Consider the following 15,155-nt stretch of genomic DNA (forward strand, 5'->3'; position numbering starts at 1 on the left):
TTCCCAGGCATCTGTCTGTTAAGGACAACTTACAGTGGAATGTTGCCTGGTACACAGCCTTATCTCAACTGTAATGTCCAGATTGTGGACTGCACTAAGGCTGCAACTCGATACACATTTACCTGGGAGTAAGTGCCACTGAACTCAATGGAGCTTACTTCCAGGTAAATGGGGAATTACGGTGCAATTTATGCATTGCTCAGAAGTAAGCCCCACCAAATTCAACAGGACTTACTTTGGAGCAGAGCAGTACAGAACTGTGTTGAAACTGCGGCGCTGTTTTCTAATAAAGCTGGTTCAGTCCCACTCATGAAGTTAAGATTGAACCAGTTTCAGAGCTTTGTAAATAAGAGCCTAAATTCTACCATTCAAGCAAAGCTAGGCATTCCTCAGGCTCTTAATCTATATTCTACTGGCAAAGACTTCATTTCTTTCCACAAGTTTTGTCTCACACAGAACTATATCTAAACACAGAATGCTCCAAAGCTGACTGAAAATTTGAACAAGACTTGGTCCCAGAGCAGAGAAGAAAGTTCTCCATTTCTACCAGCTTCTGAGACTATGGGTGACCAAAATACCTTCAGCAACCCTCTTCTCTCTTTTTTTCCAAAGCCATTAAAAAAAATAAATACATTTATTCAAAAGTTACAATACAGCTTTGCCCACTGCCATAATATCACAGAATGATCACTCCAATCTTCAATCCCAATCACTGGGGGTATGAACACCGACAACTGAGAAACACTGGCTTGTGAGCGCACCAATTGGAGAACAGCCTTTACCAAAGGTGTCATGGGCTTTGAAGACGCTCGAACTCAGGCTGAAAGGGAGAAATGTGCTAAGAGGAAAGCAGCCTTGGCAAATCCACACCATGATCCACTGCCGCCTGGAAATCTATGTCCCCACTGTGGAAGGACGTGTGGATCCAGAATTGGCCTCCACAGTCACTTACGGACTCACTGTTAAGGCTGTGTTCATGGAAGACAAACTTACTTGGCTACAAGTGATCGCCAAAGAAGAAAGAGTGGCAATGGGATATTAAGAGATGTTCTCCTTGCATCAGTGACAAAATGGCACGGGAAAACAGAAGACTCTTACCCACACAAGCAGAAGAAGGTTCCTTTTCACTGTTCCGCAATAGCCCAACATTCCAACAATGATAAGGAAACAGCAGACGGCAATCATGACTGGGTGGACAACTGGAAAGTAGGTGGAAAGAACAGCTTCCTCTACCCTGAAAGCAAATGAAAACAACAGGATCATGCTAACAGAACTGAACCGTGGCTCATTTTAGAAAATGGTAAGTCTTGTGATCAAGGAATGCAGAAACCATTAGTCGTACCCACGTACAGTGGTACCTCGGGTTACATACGCTTCAGGTGTACAGACTCTGCTAACCCAGAAATACTGCTTCAGGTTATGAACTTTGCTTCAGGATGAGAACAGAAATCGTGCTCTGGCGGCGCGGCGGCAGCAGCAGGAGGCCCCATTAGCTAAAGTGGTGCTTCAGGTTAAGAACAGTTTCAGGTTAAGAACGGACCTCCGGAACGAATTAAGTACTTAACCCGAGGTACCACTGTAATTTTATTTTGATTTTAAATGTGATTCGAATTGTATTTTAAACTAATGGTTTGGTATTGTGTTTTTAATGTATTAGATATTTGGTGTTAGCCGCCCTGAGCCCAGTCTTGGCTGGGGAGGGTGGGGTATAAATAAAATTATTATTATTATTATTATTATTATTATTATTACCATTACACCTACTACTACTCCCACTACTACTACCAGGAGTGTCCTATTAAGAGGCAGTTCTGCCCTTTGAATCTACATGGAAATAGCCTAACAGCTTTTAGAAGCTATGAATTATTCAGTTTCTTAGTTTTGAAATAACTCATTTTGCTGTGTACTTTAAAGTACATATTCCTTAACGCACGGACAATGAATGAATGAACTGAGGCTGCCCTATTGAGATCTCACGAGAGGCAGAGTAATAAACAGCCACGGAATCAGTGCTCAAGGGACAACCCCAGTTTTCTGGAACCTGTATAAATTATTGTCCCTATTTTGCCCTTCAGGGAAGATTTGAGGGTGCTTAGGGGAAAAAAGCCCTGTGCCTTTTGCTTCTGAAACTGCTATCCTTCAATGGCTTCTCCCTTCTGGGGAAGAAGGAGAGGTTTCTCTTTTTTGGGAAGATCAATCCCTCAACAACTAACCGTGATAGAGAAGTGGAACCTCCATGCTGGGGGCAGTATATCTCTGAATACATAGGCTGTGAGTTTACAGCCAGAGGACTGCTGCCTTCAAGCTGCACAAAGGCATTTGTTTGAGAACTCTTGGAATTAGAACTGTACCATTATTATTATTATTATTATTATTATTATTATTATTATTCGCGTTTCTCTTTGTGATACCTGAAGATATTTTCATGATTGTATTTACTGCTACATTTGGTGTCCTATCTTGATGCATTTTGGTGTTTTGTATATGGTTCGTTTTTGTGGTTTAAAACGCTTTGCCCATTTAGGCGCATTGCTTAGAGATACACAAGTGAGGAATTCGACGTGGTCCTATGTCAATCATTCCATCAGTGCAATCTGTTCAGCCTGCCAGATGGAATAATCCCCCTTCTTCTCCCCCTCATTTGCTGTTCCAGAGCCAATTTGGGGGGCACACAGAGGAAAGAAGAGGGCAAAATTGAAACCTGCTCTCATTATGCTACTTAAAATGTGGAATTAGCATCAAAAGTATTGTTTAGTTTTAAATTTGGAATCTGTACTGTTTTCCTTATATCAATTACTTTCTGTTGGGATGTGCAAGTAAGGCATTTGCACTGTAATTCTTAACACTGATTCCTTTTTGCTAAGCTATGAATCTTCCGTTGAAACAGAATACAAATAAATAAAATGCAAACAAGTGAAGAGGAGCTTTCAGCAATTTGGAATAGGGTTGGGTGGAGAGGCTCAAGCAATGATTGTTGGTGCAAGAATAGGGATGTTACATTTTTCGACTTTGGGGTTCTGGAGGATGTTGCCGGACTACAAGCCCCATCTTTGGCCAGGCTGGCTGAGGCTGATAGGAGTTGGAGTCCAACAACAACTGGAGGGCAATAGACTCCTCATCCAGGGGCTAGACCAGTGTTTCCCAACTTAGGCTTCCAGCTGTTTTTGGACTACAATTCCCACCATCCCTACCTAGTAGAACCAGTGGTCAGGGATGATGGGAACTGTACCAAAACTACAGCTGGAGATCCAAGCTTGGGAAATACTGGGCTAGACTCTTCAGAGAAAAAGTCCAAGAGGGGCGAGCAAGTGGGGAGGATGCTCAACCGGAACAGAAAGGAAACTTACAGTGAGAAAATGGCCGAAAAAGCCACAAAACGACTACTCCAGCTGAACGAACCCTTAACCCTCTCTAACCAATGTACTATTCTGACAGAATGAAAAGTGAGAAGGGTGTGGGAGCATGGACTCCTGCTTAAAGAGGAATCCCCATCCCTTCCCAGGATTCTTGCATCCACCACACCAAGAATTATTGTAAGCAGAACAGGGAATTGTGGGAAATCCTCACACAGTCACTGAATGTGATCCTGCTGCCATGCTGAAGGGGGAAGGGAAATGATGCACACGACGCTTGCAAAAACCAGGCAGACTGTCACAAATAACCCCCTCAGACCCATCTCATGAGTGCAGTTGCTAGCAAAGACCAGAAATTTAAATCCTGGTGATCAGTGTTTGCAATGGGAGCAATACAGTGGTACCTCGGGTTACATACGCTTCAGGTTACATATGCTTCAGGTAACAGACTCCGCTAACCCAGAAATATTACCACGGGTTAAGAACTTTGCTTCAGGATGAGAACAGAAATCGTGCAGTGGCGGCGCAGTGGTGGCGCAGCGGCAGCGGGAGGCCCCATTAGCTAAAGTGGTGCTTCAGGTTAAGAACAGTTTCAGGTTAAGAACAGAACTCCAGAACGAATTAAGTTCTTAACCCAAGGTACCACTGTACCATTGTTAAAAGTTGCCGACAATGCAGGAAGGCACCCAGGTTTGTCTTGTGCTGAGATGCAGCCATAAATAACGTCGTGGGTTGGAGGAGAGGGGGTGCCACCCAAATCCCCAGGCACCATCAACTCCTCCTGCCCTGTAACACCTTGTTTGCAGGGCAGCAAATACACTTTGATTCTGCGGAGCTGGGCGCAAGAAAAAACATGCCTTCCTAGCTACTGAAAGCTTGGCTATGCAGTCCCAAGAAAAATTTGTGGAACCTTGCAAAGGTTTGTGCCTTGCAAAGGTTTGTGCCTTTGCTTGTGTGAACATGTATCGAGAACTATGGGAACCAGAACCAGGAAGCCACCAGGACTGAAGGGAATCTTCTGCAGCAGCACAGAACGGCCACTGAACCCGCTGAGGCAGGAAGAGCTATGAAAAGCTTCCCGTTTACACTGAGTCTTCCTGACTCCGGTGTGCCCTTTTGACTCCCGATTCGTGGCTTGGTCCCTGGGCTCTGACTCGATGGCACAAATCCTGGCTCCCCCTCCAACTACTGCCCACTGTGGCTCAAACCTGACAATATTCTCTCACATTGAACACTGAACCACTTTGACAGTCATGGCTTCCCCCAAAGAATCCTGGGAGCAATAATCTTTTAAGAGTGGGGGCGGTCAGGAGCTTCCTATTCCCTTCAAAGAACGACATTTCCCATTTAGCAATCAATGCCTCTTCCCAGGGAATTCTAGGAATTTTAGCTCTGGGAGGGGAATAGGTTTCTCCTAGCAACTCTTTGCACCCTCAACAAACTACAGTTCTCGGGATTCTTTGGGGGGGGGGGAAGCCACGATTGTTAAGGTGTTACACAGTCAAACCTCGGTTGCCGAACGTAATCCGTTCCAGAAGCCAGTTCGGCTTCCAAAATATTTGACAACCGAGGCGTGGCTTCCGATTGGTTGCAAGAGCTTCCTGCACTCAAGCGGAAGCCGCGTCGGATGTTCGGCTTCCGAAAATCGTTCAGAAACCAGAACGCTTACTTCCGGGTTTTTGGCGTTCGGAAGCTGAAACGTTCCAAAATGGAGCCCTTCAGGAACCAAGGTTTGACTGCAATGGTGCATTAAATGTATGGTGCAAACGACTGGACTCCTTGGCAGGTTTTGAACAAACAAACACAAATTTATTGAGGGTTAATATAGTAGATATATAATAAAAGGATGTATACAATTTTACAGTATGCAGAGAACAACATGAGTTGAGAAATCAGAGAGAGGAGCTGAGGGAAGTCTTGGGGGGGGGGCGGGAGGGAGGGAGGGTTATTTGGGGAGGGGGAGGGGGGAAAGGAGGGAAATAATGAAGATGATTTGTTTTGATAATTTGTTATGTTGAAATTGTTAATAAAAATTTTATTTCAAAAAAATGTATGGTGCAAACGTGACCTTAACCAGGATTATTCCAGCAGTGGGGGTTTTAAAAACAGCATCTCAAATAAATTATGCAAAATACCAAAGCCCTTTTCAGAAGCTTTGTGCGACCTCACCCTTCCCCACAACCAACCCAAGCATTCGCACTTTCCTCCTTGGCAGTCAGACTACCATGACAAGCCTACCTTGTTTCTGCAGTTAAAGTGAGAACATTATTCAAGTAGTCCCTCATCCAGGCGGAAACGGCTAACACAGTGACGGACATCAACTGAAATAAAACAGGGATTTTATTTAGCAAACACAATTTGGAGCAGACTCAATTATTAAAACAGCATTACAGGCAGTGTGCACCATTGCACAGAATATCCCCCCCCCCACTTAGTGCTGTGAGCAGATGCGTTGCTAAAGTATTACTTCTCTAAACATGGCAATCTGCTCCTTTCCAATTTACTAATACTTTGGAAGAGCGAGTTTCTCAACGGAGCCGTTTCCGAACTGGCTGCTCTCCCCAAAACTGTGCACCTTGGGGACCCGGTAAGCTTTGAGGTTTTATTTTCTGCTTGTTGTAAGATTAATAACTCCAGCAGAGATTTCATAAGTGAAATCCACAAGGTACCATGATACGTTTTCTTTCAGACTACTGGCTTTGAGAGACCACTATGTGTATAATTATCGGATTACTCAGGGGAGGGGAGAAATCCTCACTCAAGCTGGCATGTATGGGGAAAGCCACTTGTGTGATTGAAGCTGAATGAATAATATGCAGCTCATCAGAGGCCTGAACTAGGTTAAGATGATGGAGTGTAATAGGATCAATTCCAGCTGTTGAAAAGGTTTTGCCAACTTCTGAACACTCACAGTTTGGTTATCAAACGTGGGCAATCAGGAAACGCGAAACTAACTTAAGATTTCATATTTTAAACTATACGTGATTTAAAAAAAACCACAGAATTTCAGAATTTGACGGGGCTGTGGAAGTCACCAAATCCCACCCCTTGCTGAGCATAGCAATCTTGTGGCTAAAAGGACTTAAAGTACTCAACTTGATAGAAAGAAAATATATAAACAGGAACATTCACAATACTGAAATACAGTGTTTGAAACTCCCATTTTCTAGGCACGTTTGGTGACAGGGAATTTCATTAGCACGAGCAGTTTCTGAGATCTGGGATTTCATATTAAAACGGCAGAGTGGAAGCAAAGGAGGGCCTTTTTCTGCCTTCCCGCTTCCAGCTACTCTCCGAAGACTGGAGAAGAGACCCTCTGAAGAATATTAGGGGGGTGGGCAGGGGAAGGAATAGACCATGTGAAAAATGAACATAATATTTTAGCTGCAGTTCATTCATTTTTAGCTTCGTATTCTTGTTATAAAAAAGCGCGCCTAGACATTGTTGTGCCCGTAAACTCAGTTTAAGGTGCCATTTAGCTCCTACCTTTCGTATCTCAGTTTCTAACACTGCTGAAGGAGTAACTAAGGATGCGGCCATGACATTTTTAATTTCGAGCCACAAAAAAAGGACCATATAAATACACCCATTCTGGAAGAGGATCAAATTGAGCTTTCATAATTTCCATTTAGGGAGGTTGGGAGGTTTGGAGGAAAGTGATTACCTCATCATTTGCTATTATTATTGGTCATTAAATTTATATACAGCCCTTCACCCAATGATCACAGGGCAGTTTACAAAATTAACCTCCTTCAGAAGTGGAACACAGATAGATATAGCATCAAAAGAGTAGCCTGATCTTAGATAAAGAATGGAAGCAACTGAAGGTTACTATTGCTATTTGTTTTCTTCTTCTTTTTTCCAATACAATATTTTATTGGTTTTTTCCATATTACATCACAATATAAATAAACCAAAGCCATCACCACATCCTCCCCATTCCCCAACATATCCATCAATCACACCTAATATTCTTTTGTCCCTCCCCCCACTTCCCTCCGCCCCCACTCGATTTCCTCTACATTCTGATATTACATTTATCTTTGCAGTGTACAATCTTCTCAAATCTTCTATATATTCTTATTATCTTCCCTTACTGATTTACCTTCCCTCAGATACTTTACATTTTAATCTAGGCATACCAGCATATCTTTTTTTTTTGAGCAATATTTTACCATATATTCATCAAAACATTCCCACTCCTTTTTTAATTTTTGATTCGATTGGTTTCTTATAATAGCTGTTAGTTTTGCCGGAGTTAAGTATTCATTTAGTTTACAAATCCATTCTTCCCTTAAGCGTAGTCTGTGACTTCCACTTAGCAGCAATCACTACTCTAGCTGCTATACTTGCATATAAGAAGATTCTTTTTCCCCTCCGTGGTTTCGCTTCCCCTATCAATCCAAGGAGATATATCTCTGTTTTTTTTTATTATTGATATTTTCAACACCTTCTTTAATTCTTCTTGTATTACTATCCAAAAATTCTTAATTTCAATGCTTCTATGCAACCCTTTTCCCCCTACCCAAAGAAGCGTATATAATATATGCAGATTTTAAGACTGTGGGTCCTGCACCCACATTTAAGAATCCAAAGAAACGTGCAAGATCAGACATTTCCCTGTCCTCTCTCCAACTCTAACCATAATATTCATGCTCTTAATTAGGCCTTAAATCAGATCCTGATCACTCATTAATTCTGTAAGCATTAATTATCGGGAGGGGCCTGGAGAGGGAGTCTGGCATAGCTCCATGATTTTCCTGAACAGCTATGGGATTGCAACATGATAGATCTACATAGGCTCATGGCAGTTGGTTTGCACATTGCGCATGTAACAGTGGCTGGAAAATAGCCTAATTCTTATTACTAGATTTTGGGGAGCAATCTACAAGACTATTCTGAGGCTGTGAGGTCAACAAGTCCACACCATGTAAACGGCCATTATTCACCATACGAACCCGCCAGTGACCCAGCTCTCTTTAGAAAGCACAGCACCTGGACTCGGGATCTGGTGGAAACCAAAAGATGACCAAAAATGCAAGGGATTGTGGGGTGCAAGCTATGTGGGGGATTTGGAGATCTCTTTGGAGAAGCCTGGGTGGTTGACGTGATCAACCTATCGAAAACCAGAATCGCCTTTTATCGATTTTATTTAGCCTCTGTTTCATCGATATCTCTTTAGCCCCCTTAAACCACACCCCAACTTTGCTTTAAGGAAAGATAAGCACAGACCTATCGGTTTATCTGGCCTCTCGCGCTGAGCAGTTAACAGCATCAAACTATGACAACGGCACAAAAGGTTTCCAGCTGTAGCTTCTAATTGCGTCCACGATGCAATCGATTAAGAAACAGCTCTGCGATCTCAAGCAGTGCCACTTTCTTTTTCACTCTCCGTTCCCTCCAAAAGCAAAGGAAAACAAAGGGGTGACATTGAGTTGCTGGACAAGCAACTATTAATTACATTCGGCAGCAGGCTACACCACAAGCAGCTATGCGGAAGACAGAAGAACCCTGTATATATTTGAGGCAGGAATGTCAGAGAAGCAAAGGAACAGCTGCAACCAGAACCATGCTCCCTTGGCGTGCAGTGGAGTTCCAGCTACAAAACTGACAAGCTCACGCCGGCGCATATGAAGGCATTCATCCCACTCCTCGTCCACTTTTTTCTTCCAGCCTTTTCTTCCTTCCTTGGCACAAAAATGGGCACAAGGCCCTGGAATGACAGTGCAAATGGGCAGGAAGGTGTAGCCCATGGGTAGGCACACTAAGGCCTGGGGGCCGAATCCGGCCCAATTGCCTTCTAAATCCGGCCCGCGGATGGTCCGGGAATCAGTGTGTCTTTACATGAGTAGAATGTGTCCTTTTATTTAAAATGAATCTCTGGGTTATTTGTGGGGCCTGCCTGGTGTTTTTACATGAGTAGAATCTGTGCTTTTATTTAAAATGCATCTCTCAGTTATTTGTAGGGCATTGGAATTCATTGTTTCCCCCCAAAAAATATAGTCCGCCCCCCCCACGAGGTCTGAGGGACAGTGGATCGGCCCCCTGCTGAAAAAGTTTGCTGACCCCTGGCATAGCCTCTCTTCACCCTCTCACAGTGCCAGTGAAACCTTGTTTTGTCTCCTGAGGGAAGCGTTCGATATACTGTACAGTGGTACTTCTAGATGCGAACAGGAGTTCAGGAGCCCTATTCGCATCTAGAAGCAAACGTAACCCGTGTCCACATGTCTGCGCGGGTCACGTTTCGGCACTTCTGCGCATGCGTGTGACGTCATTTTGAGCATCTGCGCATGCGCAAGCGGCAAAACCCAGAAGTAACGCGCTCCGTTACTTCTGGGTTGCCGTGGAGTGCAACTCGAACGTGCTCATCCCGAAGCACATTCAACCCAAGGTATGACTGTACACAACAAGTTAGTTTTTGGGCCACACATACTGTTATCAGTGCTTGTGGGGCAGAAGAAGATCTAGCCAACCCCTAGGTACGACAACCTGTGTTTGGCCTCCAACACATGGAGAGCGATGGCGGGCATAGGAGCCAACTCCAACTGGGGGCCAAAGGCCCCCCAGTAAAACATTGGAGGGGCCATCCAAATGATGTGCATGCGCCACGTCTTGTGATCGATTATAGGGGTAGGGCTTACCTGGGCCCTCACAATGTTTTATTCAAGTTGGCACCTCTGATGGTGAGGAACTTCTGATCCCAGCCTCTTTGCACATGCCCACATGTCAAATACCTGAAAAGGCCTTTTTTATTTTTATTTTTCAGAAAATGTATACACATTGGTAAAAAAACACCAGAAAACAAAGAAAACCTTGAAGTGGTTTACAAAAAGACCAAGAAAGTTTTACAACCATACATGCAAACGTTAACATTTTACTTGAAAACATACAAATATTAATATACTCTCAATCATAACAGCCTCCTAAATGGCCTTACAGTATCTAATTTGCTTATTCCAAAACTGATAAATTAAGAGAGGAATGTTCTCAATTCAGTAGAAATATTTCTGTGCAGAATTTTATACAGTATAGAAGAAACTCATTCTGGATACATTCTAGTGGTGATTCTTTCAGCATGGATGATGAGGATTAAAAATTTAAAAATGCATACTTTACATTCTTCCCTTAATAATTGGTTCTACGGAGGCTGTGATTTTGTACTTTTTTTTTTTGTATTTTGCTTAACAGTTGGTTGATGGTATTAATTTTGACTGATTTAATACTTGCTTGTCTGAAGGTGTCCTCTGTGGGAAGGGATATCCAGACCAAGTCCAGTTTAAAGATAAGGAACCATAAGAAGGCAGAGCAGGGCTCTTGAAGCTGCCCATCAACAGTTGTTGTTGTTGCTGCTGCTGTTTAGTCATTTAGTCGTGTCCGACTTTTCGTGACCCCAAAACAGGCTGAGTAGGCACCAGAGGCTCCAGGTTGCCCCCAAGATTGGGGTGCAACATCACACACACCTCCCAACATCATGCAAGTCAGTGCAGCCTTCGCAACATTGCACTGGGCTCCTCTCAACATGGGGAGGCTGGGGCCCCTTCAAGCAAATATTGAGGGGACTGAAGACCCCTCGGCCTCCAGAGTTGGCATGCCTGGCACACCCATAGCTCATCTTGTCACAGTTTTACCCATTATATCAGACCCTCCAAGTGTCCCTATTTTCCAGGGACAGCCCTGGATTTACAAAAGCCGCACCGGTTTCTAATTTGATCCCGGGATGTCCCGCTTTTCCTTAGTACGTCTCTATTTTCATTGGAGAAATGTTGGAGGGTATGGTAAAAGGTAAAGGTAAAGGTACCCCTGCCCGTACGGGCCAGTCTTGACAGACTCTGGGGTTGTGCGCCCATCTCACTTAAGAGGCCAGGGGCCAGCGCTGTCCGGAGACACTTCCGGGTCACGTGGCCAGCGTGGCATCGCTGCTCTGGCGAGCCAGAGCCGCACACGGAAACGCCGTTTACCTTCCCGCTGGTAAGCGGTCCCTATTTATCTACTTGCACCCGGAGGTGCTTTCGAACTGCTAGGTTGGCAGGCGCTGGGACCGAGCAGCGGGAGCGCACCCCGCCGCAGGGATTCGAACCGCCGACCTTTCAATCGGCAAGTCCTAGGCGCTGAGGCTTTAACCCACAGCGCCACCTGCGTCCCACTGGAGGGTATGGTAGGACGTTCCTATTTTCATCAGATAAATATTGAATGGGTATCTGACTCTGAGCCATCTGAAGGCAACTCTGTACAGGGAAGGTTTTTTTAAACGTTTTAATGTTTTATTGCATTTATTATATATGTTGGAAGCTGCCAAGAGTGGCTGGGGTAACCAAGACAGATGGGCGGGGTATTATTATTATTATTATTATTATTATTATTATTATTATTGAATAGGATGTCCCTATTTTCATCAGAGAAATGTTGGAGGGTGTGTTACATTGATATATAGTGTATTCAAATTTTGGTAATTATTTCTAAAATTTGCATCTATCCATATAAATTAGCATAGGCATGCTATATGCAGATTGGTTTTTCTCTTCCATCCTCTTTTTCCAGTGTTGTATTTCTTCTTTGTGGGCTCCCAAGTGTGTGACAATCGTATTGTATACCTGTCTTCTTTGCTCCATGAATCCCCTCCTTCTCTTTTCTAAAATTCTCCTTTCTAAAGTTCCTTTTTCTTCTTCTTAACAATGGCACCAGTCTAGTAATCTCTCTCCGCCCCGCCCCTTTCCCTTCTATCCTTTCTTTCTGCTTCCTTTCTTTCAACAAAACATATTTTAATATATATATAAAGAGAGAGAGAAAGGAGATAACATTCTTCCCTTTTTCTCCAACCAACAGCATTTTGGTAAGCTCTAGCAAAATATTTTTCGTGGCATGCTTCTCTGCACAATACAATTTGCGATCATATTGAGCAGCAGGAATTTCCCCAGTCATATTGCTTTTCATGTTGGGACTGCATTATCTTACTATTCCGCCGCTTTTGAAAAGTGAGGTTAAAGCAGCAGCATGAAAAAAGTAGGAGCTGCAGACTTATATAAGATGAAGGGAACTAGCTCACCTGCAGGAATTTGATCCCTTCACTATGACTAAAATATCATTTCTCTCTGACATTACCACAGAGCTGCTTAACTGTCATCAGTTCATCTGTTTTGGCTCTAAGGTAAGGACTGCCATAGAAATAACTGTGATGGAAAGCACACTTTCTGGGTGTGTTGCTGTTACAGAATTGTTTGGGGACATTGATTTTAATTACCGTATTTTTTTGCTCTATAAGACTCACTTTTTCCCTCCTAAAAAGTAAGTGGAATTGTGTGTGCGTCTTATGGAGCGAATGCAGGCTTTCGCTGTGCAGCGATCCCTCTTGCTGTTCTGGCTTCTGGGATTCAGAATATTTTTTTTCTTGTTTTCCTCCTCCAAAAACTAGGTGCGTCTTGTGGTCTGGTGCGTCTTATAGAGCGAAAAATATGGTAACTAATCTGTTACCACATTTCTGTACTGCTCTTCATCACATTTGTCCTAATCTTTGTTGATTTTTTTAAACAATAAAAATATAGAGTCAATGGACTTTCTTGTTTTTTTCTTAGTTACTGAGTTTTCATTTTTCTACACATCAAATTAAACATTTTACAAACTGAAACATCCAATGACTTCCCTTCTTCTCCTTCCATGGTTCATATTACAGTTTCCTGCATATTTTACTATAACCATTCAAATCAGTTTTCCACTTTTACATCAAACAACTATTATTTACTCTGTTGAATTTATTGAACGCTGCCAGTGTTTTGAGCTGTGTAAAATTATTTTCCATATATTCAATAAATATTTTCCACTCTACTTTAAGTTGCTTTTTTTTTTTTTAGTGTAGTTTCTTTTCCCATCGTCATATGGATTCAAATATTTCTTTTTGAAATTTGAAGGTCTGTGGGCTATCAATAAACTTGAACAGGCTTGCAATATTAGCGGCAGGGTATGTGGATATATTAATGAGTTTGCAGAATATACCAGTTCAGAGGATTTTTTCTAGAAAATACAGAGAGTCATGAGCATTAGCAGATACAGGCAGTTTAGAAAAGAAACTGAACGAGAAACATAATTCAGCATTTTCAATCCTGGCTCTTCAATTGATGGCAGTTGGTCTACTGACCTTAAGACTAAAAGGTTACTAAGCTAAACATCTGTACTGATGTGCACAGCTTTCCCATAGCATATGTGGAAACTCATATCCCTTTCACGACGAAAAAAGCTCTCCTCCTCCTTTCAAAACAATGCTCTACTAGCCTAAGGTTGCTTGGGAATTCTTGTCCAACCAAGTCTGTAGACAGATATCTAATATAATTTACGGATTTGGGGTCAGCCAATGCTGAAGTTAACTTTTAAGACGGGCCTTTTCAAGTGTTGTGTTAATTACAAAAGGCATCTGGAACTATGAAGGGATAAATATCAGAACAGAGATGTTTCTTCCCAATATTTATTTTGGTATAAATTTAGCAGAGAGCTGGAGCAGCAGGCAGATAGGAAGCAACATGGGATTTAACAAAATAATGGCGTGAGACAATTCCCTATGAACACATACGCTGTCTCTGAAATGTGACAAACTCAGCATCCTATACCCTTTTAAAAATGTGGCTCTTTTCTGGGGTGGGGGTGTTATTGGGTTGTTGTTTTTATTCTGATTATATATGTTGTGATCTTTTCTGTGAACCACCCTGAGACCTCCAGGTATAGGGCGGTATATAAACACTAATAATAATAATAATAATAATAATAATAATAATGCTCTTTAGGCTACACTGAAGTCAATATATAGCTAGCTAGCTAATTTTAAAAATTGCGCGTTCAGACCCAGAAACCTCCCCCCTAAATTAATTCACACTTGACTCAAATTTTGGTTTTGGTTTTTGGCAGAATTTAGGCCACAACTTTATTGATTACAGAAAGTGACTGGTTGCATAGGCTCTGGTTCGACTAGCTCCCTGCCATGCAGGTAGCGCTGACCCAGGATTCCAGCATAGGTCAGCCAAGGGTGAACACCTGGATAAGCAGAAAACTGGGAATGGGCTAACTCTGTCACCCAAATGTCCCCCTGGACTCATGCACGGGCACAACCCCCTCTCAGGGGTTGATCAAACCATCGAGTCCCTGGATTCCTTTAACAGAATACCCTTCACATAGGGATGGCGAGAGCCTTCTCCCATCCCTATCACCTGAACCAGAGCCTATCCGCAACCTTACAAGTTGTGACGATTTGCTACGCGGTAGGTGAAACCCAAATGGCAACAGCCAATCACGCAAGTGGGGGAAATTCCTGCCGTGCCCCTGTCCCAACGACAGGCAACACACAACGGCATAGCAAAGCCCTAAAAGTAGGGAGAGGTGGGCAGGTGTTCTGAATGCACCGCTGAAAGAGGAAGCTCTGGGTCACGTGCATGGGCATAAATAGGTCCCTTGAACTATTTAGACTGTGTCCCATTGGCCAGATTGAACCCAGTTTCGAGGGACCTACCAATCGGGTGTTGTGGCTGACCATTCGTACCCACCCACAGCACAGGGAGTCGGTTTTCCAGGTCTCACCTTCCTCTTTAAGGAAGGACCCGATGTATCTAAAACAGGTTTCTTCTATATTGCATACAACATTCTCCGCAGAAATCTTTCCACTGAATCGTGAATATTCCTCTCCTGTTTACCAGTTCTGGGACAAGTAAATTAAGTTTCTGTTAAGTCATTTAGGAGACTTCTGTGACTGGTAAGGCACAGTAGCCCTCTTTAGCATTTGATCCAAGAGGGCACCAGGTTGGCAAACGCTGGAAACCCCATTAT

General features: G+C 43.1%; 1 protein-coding gene across 4 annotated transcripts in view; it reads right to left on the reverse strand.

Moving 5' to 3' along the window:
- The window catches only part of TSPAN12 (tetraspanin 12), a 90,529-nt gene that overhangs the window by 55,289 nt on the left and 20,085 nt on the right, over positions 1 to 15,155 (reverse strand). For 3 of the 4 annotated variants that reach the window (XM_079994384.1, XM_079994385.1, XM_079994387.1), the window contains 2 exons: positions 5,592 to 5,674; positions 1,099 to 1,234 (listed from right to left, as the gene is read on the reverse strand). In XM_079994384.1, coding sequence (XP_079850510.1) covers positions 1,099 to 1,234; positions 5,592 to 5,674 — 219 coding nt within the window. Of the gene's footprint in view, positions 1 to 1,098; positions 1,235 to 5,591; positions 5,675 to 11,944; positions 12,091 to 15,155 lie in introns of all 4 variants that reach the window. The other variant, XM_079994386.1, reaches the window with a different exon arrangement.

The sequence above is a fragment of the Podarcis cretensis genome (assembly GCF_951804945.1).
Source record: "Podarcis cretensis genome assembly, chromosome: 10".
Lineage (NCBI taxonomy): Eukaryota > Metazoa > Chordata > Lepidosauria > Squamata > Lacertidae > Podarcis > Podarcis cretensis.